The sequence below is a fragment of the Cebus imitator genome, unplaced genomic scaffold (genome assembly GCF_001604975.1).
Source record: "Cebus imitator isolate Cc_AM_T3 unplaced genomic scaffold, Cebus_imitator-1.0 Scaffold229, whole genome shotgun sequence".
NCBI lineage: Eukaryota > Metazoa > Chordata > Mammalia > Primates > Cebidae > Cebus > Cebus imitator.
In genome coordinates this window covers 982,273-990,590 of record NW_016107544.1, presented here as the reverse complement: position 1 = coordinate 990,590, position 8,318 = coordinate 982,273, and the positions used below count along the sequence as shown (strand labels likewise).

General features: G+C 36.7%; 1 protein-coding gene across 8 annotated transcripts in view; it reads right to left on the bottom strand.

Annotated features, from left to right (window-relative positions):
• Positions 1-8,318, bottom strand: part of CEP112 (centrosomal protein 112) — a 646,693-nt gene that overhangs the window by 549,713 nt on the left and 88,662 nt on the right. For all 8 annotated transcript variants that reach the window (XR_005195271.1, XR_005195272.1, XM_017497316.2 and 5 more), the window contains 2 exons: positions 4,790-4,837; positions 4,451-4,528 (listed from right to left, as the gene is read on the bottom strand). Coding sequence is in view for 6 of the 8 variants with exons in the window: in XM_017497316.2 (XP_017352805.1) it covers positions 4,451-4,528; positions 4,790-4,837 (126 nt within the window). In the remaining 2 variants the exon portion in view is untranslated. The remainder of the gene's footprint in view (positions 1-4,450; positions 4,529-4,789; positions 4,838-8,318) is intronic.

Genomic DNA, 8,318 nt, shown 5'->3' with positions numbered 1-8,318 from the left:
AAATGAAAGAGAAGATGTTAGAACTGATGCCACAGACATATAAAAGATCATGAAAGTCTACTATGAGTAATTATATGTCAACAAATTAGCCTAGAAAAAGGAAATAAATTCCTGGACACATAGAACGTACGATGACTGAATCATGAAGAAATAAAAAGGCTGAACAAATCAGTAATGAGTACAGTGATTGAAGCATTAATTTATTTATTTACTGTTTTTCTTTTTATTTTTTTGAGATGGGAGTCTCGCTCTGTCACCCAGGCTGGAAAGCAGTGGTGTGATCTTATTGCAACCTCTGCCTCCCTGGTTCAAGTGATTCTCCTGCCTCAGCCTCCCAAGTAGCTGGGATTACAGGTGCACACCACTACACTCAACTAATTTTTGTGTTTTCTGTAGAGATGGGGTTTAACCATGTTGACAAGGCTGGTCTTCAACTCCTGACCTGGGGTTATCTGCCTGCCTCAGCCTCCCAAAGTGCTGGGATTACAGGCGTGAGCCACGGAGCCTGTCCTTGAAGCATTAAATCACATACACACACACACACACAAACACACACACAAAGAAAAGAAAAACCATATGCCCAGGACCTGATGGCTTCACTATTGAATTCTACCAAACATTTAAAGGCCTAATAATCCTCCTCAAACCTTCCAAAAATCTGAAGACAGAACACTTCCAAATTCATATTATGAGGTCAACTTTACTCTGACACCAAAATTACACAAGAGCAAAACAAGAAAGGAAAATTATAGGCCAATATTAAAGACAAAGACACACAGAACATACAATGACTGAATCATGAAGAAATTAAAAAATCTGAACAAATCAATAATGAGTAAAGTAGCTGAAACATTTATTTATTTATTTCGAGATGAGAGTCTTGCCCTGTCGCTCAGGCTGGAGTGCAGTGGTGCGATCTCATTGCAACCTCCGGATGTTAATATTATTAATATTAAGGATGAAGACAGATGCAAAAGTCCTCAACAAAATATTAGCAAACTGAATTTAACAGCACACTCAGAAGAGCATTCACCATGATGAAGTGGAATTTATCTCAAGAATACAAAGATACTTCAACATATGCACATCTATAAATGTTGCACACTACATTAACAGAATGAAGGACAAAAACCATATAGTCATCTCAATAGTTGCAGAAAAAGCATTTAACAAACTTCAACATATTTTCATAATAAAAACTTAACAAACTAAGTATAGAAGAAATTTACCTCAATACAGTAGAGGCCATACAGGAAAAACCCACTGATAACAATATATTTAACCATGAACAACTGAAAGCTTTTTCTCTAAGAACAGAAATGAGACAAAGATGTCCAGTCTCACTACTTCTATTCAACATGGTACTGGTGGTCCTAGCCAGAGTATTAAAAAAGGGAAATAAATAAAAGGGTGGCCAGGCACAGTGGCTCATGCCTGTAATCCCAGCCCTTTACGGGGCTGAGGAAGGTGGTTTACTTGAGGCCAGGAGTTCAAGGCAAGCCTGGACAACACAGTAAAATCTTGTCTCTACCAAAAAAATAAAATAAAATATGTATTACACACACATAAAATACATATATATACACACATATATGGTGGGCATGGTGGTAAACGCCTGTAGTGCCAGCTACTGGGGAGGCTGAGGCATGAGAATTGCTTGAACCCGGGAAGCAGAGGTTGCAGTGAGCTAAGATCACACCACTGCACTCCAGCCTGGGCGACAGATCAAGACTGTCTCCTAAATAAACAAATTGTATCCAAATTGGAAAGGAATGAGTGAAATGGTCTCCATTTACAGGTGACATGATCTTCTATGTTAAAAAAAAAAAAAGACTCCACCAAAATGCTGGAATTAATAAATGAATTGAGTAAAGTTGCAGTAACTGCGGAATACAAAATCAACATTAAAAAATGAGTAGCCATTCTATACAATGACAATGAAAAAAAAAAAAAAAACACTTAGAAATAAATATTATCAAGGAGATGAAAGACCAGTATAATGAAAACTGTAAAACACTGATAAAAGAAAGGAAAGAAGATACAAATAAATGGAAAGATATCTCATGTTCATGAACTGGAAGAACTAATAATGGTTAAAATGTCCAAATTATCCAAAGCAATCTATATATTCAATGCAATTCCTATCAAAATTCCAAGGGCATTTTTCACAGAAATAAAGAAAACCCTAAAATTTTTTTGAAACCGTAAAAGACCCTGAATACCCAAGGCAATTTTGAGCAAAATGAACAAAAGCGAAGGCATCACACTACCTGACTTCAAAATACACTATAAAGCTATTGAAAGCAGAAGAGCATGGTAACTGGCATAAACCAGACACACAGACCTAATGAAACAGAATAGAGAACCCAGAAATAAACCCACGCATTTAGGGTCAACTGATTTTTTTTTTTTTTAATGGAGTCTCACTTTGTTACCCAGGCTGGAGTTCAGTAGCACAATCTTGGCTCACGGCAAGCCAAGGTTTGCCTCCCAGGTTCAAGTGATTCTCTTGTCTCAGCCTCCTGAGTACCTGGGATTACAGGCATGTGCTACCTACCACACACAGCTAATTTTTGTATTTTTAGTAGAGACAGAGTTTTGTCATGTTAGCCAGGCTGGTCTCAAACTCCTGACCTCAAGGATCTCCTCAGCCTCCCAAATTCCTCGATTACAGGCATAAGCCACTATGCTTGGCTGTTATCAACAGCACACTCAGAAGAGCATTCACCATGATTAAGTGGAATTTTTAACAAGGATGCCAGGAACACACAATGAGGAAAGACAGTTTCTTCAAAAAATGGTGCTGGGAAAACTGGATATCCAATATGCAGAAGAATGAAATTAGACCCTTCTCTCACACCATATACAAAAATCAATTCAAAACAGAGACTTCAATGTAAGACCTGACACTTTCAAACTACTATAAGAGAACAAAGGGGAAAAGCTCCACGACATTGCTCTGGGCAATGATGTTTTGGACATGAAACCAAAAGCATAATCAACAAAAGCAAAAAGAGACAAGTGAGATTACATCAAACTAAAAAGTGTCTGCATAGCAAAGGAAACAATCAACAGAGTAAAAAGACAGCCTACACAATGAGAAAAAATATTCGCAAGCCATATATCGAAAAAGGGGTTAATATCCAAAATATTTAAGGAACTTAAACAATTCAATGGTAAGAAAACTAATAACCTGACTTTAAAATGCACAAATGATCTGAATAGACATTTCTCAAAAGAAGACATGCAAATAGCCACCAGATATATGAAAAATTGCCCGACATCCCTAATCATCAGAGAAAATGCTGATTAAAACAATTTTGAGATATCACATTACAGCCATTAGAAGGGCTACTAACAAAAAGAAAAAAAGATCAGTATTGGAAGGGATGTGGAGAAAAGGGAACCCTTGGGCAGTGCCATCAGTAATGTAAATTAGTGCAGCCATTATAGAAAAACAGTATGAAAGTTCCTTGAAAAATTAAAAATAAAACTACTATATGATCCAGCAATCTCACTATTAGGTATACGTCCAAAGGAAATGAAATCGGTATATTGAAGAGCTATCTGAACCCCCATGTTCATTGCAGTATTATTTACAATAGCCAAGTCATACAATCAATATAAAGTGTCCATCAACAAATAAATGAAGAAAATGTGACATATATATATTCCACACATATACAATGAAATGTTATTCCGTTTTAAAAAGACAGTAATCTTGTCATTTAGTCCAACATGGATGAACCTAGAGAACACTATGTTAAGTGAAATAAGCCAGGCTCAGAAAGGCAAACACCACATAATCTCACTTATACGTGGATTCTAAAAAAGGTGAACTCACAGAAGTAGAGAAACGGGAGTTCTGAGATCAGGGGACAAGGAATGGAGTTGGGAAATACTGGTCAAAGGATAAACATTTAAGGTAGATGGGAGAAACAAGTTCTAGAAATCTATTGTACAGCATGGTGTCTTTAGTTAATAGATTGTATTTCAAAAATCACTACGAGAGTACATTTTAAGTATTCTCATTACAAAACAAACGATAAGTCTGTGAGGTAATTCATATATCAAGCTCAGTTTAACCATTTAACAGTGTATACATATTTCAAAACATCACATTGTATACAATAAATATGTATAATTTTGTCCAGGTGTGGTGGCTCTTGCCTGTAATTCTAATGCTTTGAGAGATGAAGGCAGGAGGATCACTTGAGGCCAACAGCTCAAGACCAGCCTGGGAAAAACAGTAAGACCCCATCTTTACTTAAAAAAAAAAAAAAAACAGAAAGACAAACTCTGCCTACCAAGCGTCACATTTTATATTTGTTTCAAGTGTAACCTCTTCTTAGAATATACCATTATTTTAACTAAAACCTGAAAATCTAGATTATATAAAATATTAAAACTGCATTATGAATTAGGTTTATCAGCAATATCTCAATCCTACCTCTTTCTCACGTAATCGAGAGAGAAAATGATCATCATGGAAACTGCTGGATTTTCTCAGGCTGAGTTTCGGAGTCATCTGCAGAATAAATGAGGAGTTATTTAATACGTTTTCAGATCTGGTTTATCCTTAACCCAAAGAAAACTTCTAAATTGCCTGAAGCCCATACCAAAATTATACTAACTTTGCAAAATAATAATAGTAATAACTTCCAAGTGATAAGATTCAAAAACTATTGTTTTCTAATGCAGATCAGCATTATTTTCTGTAAATAACTTAGTGATTATTATATTTTAAAATACCTGCCCCTAGAAAAACTCCAACAGATTTCTCACATACCAGAGAAACCGGGATAGGCTTCTGTCTCAGGTATCGAGGATTTTCTATCTGAAAATTTAAAAATAAAACAAAATAAGGATTTATTAATTTTGGAGTTTTACTTATTATTTGATAAAATATAGAATTAAGCTGCCATATGAAAACATTTTCAGTATTTCTTAATATTTTTGGAATAGTTATTATATGATACATTTTTAGTGGTTCCCTATAAATAAAACATAAAACCTAAACTCCTTTGCATGCAAAATGAACCTTCATGATCCTCTCTCTGTCTAACTACCCACTCTCATCTTCCATTACTCTTCACCTCACATTTTTTGCCCCCAGAATCCAGAATGACTTATGTTACCAGAACATGGTAGATGTTCTCATGGCATTCCACCTCTCAATTTCTCTGCCCAGCCCTCCAAACCCTAGAAGCACACGCCTACTGGTTCTTAGAGTCTCAATTTAATCACTGCACTACCAGATACATTTGATATATGAATCCTTAAACATACCTCTCTAATAGCAAAGAGAACACAAAATTCCCACCATACCCCACATTCCAAGGACACCAGACAATTAGTTTTAACTTAAAAACACTATACTCTCTCCCATGTCTGAGTTTTTGCAACCTGTAAAATCATTCCCCCAACTTCTTCACGTGGTTAACTTACTCAAGACTCAGAATTTAGAATCATCTCCCCCAAGAAACTTAGTTCCTACTTCTCCAGTAGTACTTTAGATGCTGGTTCCTTTTTACAATCTGGCATCTATCTGTTTCAAAACAGTGTGGACTTTGAAAGCAGAGGCCATGACTGCCCTGTTCTGCACTCTATCCCTAGGACCCAACAGAGTGCCCAGTGAATATTCCTTTGGAAAGAAGGAAGAAACAAGAGGAATGACAGGAGTAAACTATACCTGATTCCACCTTCTTATCAGCTCCTAACGTATCCTATCTCCACTATCTCATAGTCCTTATGTAATACTTGGAGTGTTTATCAGTATATCTCCACATGTCTCTTTGAACAGAGGGAGTACAAGGATGATGTCATCTCAGTTTTATATCTCTGGTGTCTAGCACAATATCTGATGTATAGCAGCCCTTCAATAAAATATTTATTACATGAATATATGACATGATAAAGTAGATGCATTGATAGTTATCTCATCTATTTTGCTCACAAATAAAATGTTAATTAAAAATCATTACCATGAAAGTCTAATTTCTTCATATCATAAACTTGCAAATTACTACATGGATAATCTCACAAAGTACAAGAACACTAACCATCACTTCAGCCTAGGGTGGTGGTTCTTACCCTTGTTAAATTAAGGTTAACCTAAAGCTGCCTCCACACATATTTTAAATTTGGCCTAAAGGTTTCTCCATGCATGGCAAACTGTCACCTAACTGGATGTGTAAACAGACCTGCAGCTTACTCTTGTGCCACTCACTGAGTTTTGGTGAATCAAAGGCAGTCAACTGTTCAAACCAGATTCAAATAAGGCAAATGTAACCAATCCTGCTGTTTCTGTACCTTGCTTCCATATTACATATGTCACTATCCTTTTTCTGTTCACAAATCTTCAATCATGTGGTGGTGCTGCAGTCTCTCTGAATCTATTATGATTCTGAGGCTGCCTGATCAATGAATTATTATTTGCTCATTAAACTCTGTTCAACTGCATTTCTTTAAGATTTTTCTTTTCACATCCTGGAGTGTACTATTAGGATCAAGTGATAAACTTTTCAAATATAAATTATTGGGTTCCACTTCTCCAAAATCCCATTGTGTTTTCAAAAAGCTCCCCAAAGGATTTATTGTGGTTAACAATTCTTGAAAATGAACAATCCACACTCATTTTGACAATAAAGATAAGTGTGAATAAAGAATCAATCAAAAAATGTAGAAGTCATAACATTCACATTAGAATCTCATCAAGTAAAACTTAAAAAGAGTGTAGCAATAGACAGGATATAAAGTGTAATTATTTTAGCATGTAGATTAGAAGAAATACACAAAACAATTCTCTTTCACCTGGACGCCAGATAATGGCAAATGTATGAATTTAAATGTCTCTCCCTATCCTCCCAAGATGCATACAGATTGAGACCAAATAAAAATGCCTATGATTCATGACTACATCATAATAAGGAGAAAGTGAATACAAATCCCTGGATTAACATGTAGGTGGCCAAATAAAGATACCAAATCAGCAGAATTAGATCCTGAGCCAAAGCAGGGTGATAACATGGGGAAAAAAGGAAGTACCTTGGGGTCCTGGTAGTGGGGAAACTAAACATCATCAAATACTGACCTGTCAAAAGGAGTGACCTATCTTAAGTGGGCCACACAAAAAAACTTAATGGCTCAGAGTGCCAGACATGGACACAAAAGGAGGGGCTTATAAACTAGGAAGAACTAGAAAGGCAGTTCTAGGAAGGAATCACTTCTGCGATAGAAGCACCTTTGAAGGAAGGTTGTCCATGATAAAGGGAAAGAAAAAAGCAGCTGAAATAAGGGCCCTACAGAAACAAGACAGAATCAAAGAATCAACAGAAGACAAGCCATGGCCAAGCACAGTGGCTCATGCCTGTAATACCAGCACTTTGGGAGGTCGAGGCAGGCAGATAACCTGAGGTCAGGAGTTCAAAACCAGTCTGATCAATATGGTGAAACCCTGTCTCTACTAAAAATACAAAGATTAGCTGGGCATGGTGGCGGGTGACTGTAATCCCAGCTATTAAGAAGGCAGAGGCAGAAGAATCGCTTGAACTCAGGAGGTGGAGGTTGCAGTGGGCTGAGATCATGCCACTGTACTCCAGTCTGGGTGACAAGATCAAAACTGGATCTCAAAAAAAAGAAAAGAAGACAAGCTGGGCCGACAACCACAAAAGGCAGCATTTGTTAAAGAAATTAAACTTCAGTGTAGGAGAAGAAGAGGTCTGTCCAGAACTAAGAAATAAAGTAAGCCACCCACTACCACTTCCCACGTGATCACGGGCTATTGCTTGTTCAGAAAAATATAATAGATAATCATGAACAGAAAAAATAATCCAATATCCACAAAAACTTACTACATAAAATAGAAAATCAAAATCAAAACCTGCCAGCAGAACAGGAAAAGAGTAGTACAGCCCTCTTTTTGATTCCCATGTCTCCCCACAATCATACATAAGGATTTTTGTGCAACCCACTTAAAGTAGGACACTCTCCTACAGGTCAATACTTCATTATATTTTTGTTCCACCACCACTAGGACAACACATATTCAAATATAACTTTTAAATAACTTCAGGCATAAAAATACTACAAAACAAAGACAAAAATAGAAAGATGGTGACCAGACTCAGGGAAAAAAAACATGGAAGAGTAACACAAAAATCATCCAAGAAATGAAGACTAAATTAAGAGTTGTACAGCCAAGCACAGTGGCTCACGCTTGTAATCCCAGAACTTTGGGAGGCTGAGGCAGGCAGATCATGAGGTCACGAGTTCAAGACTAGTCTGGCCAACACAGCAAAGCCTTGTCTCTACTAAAA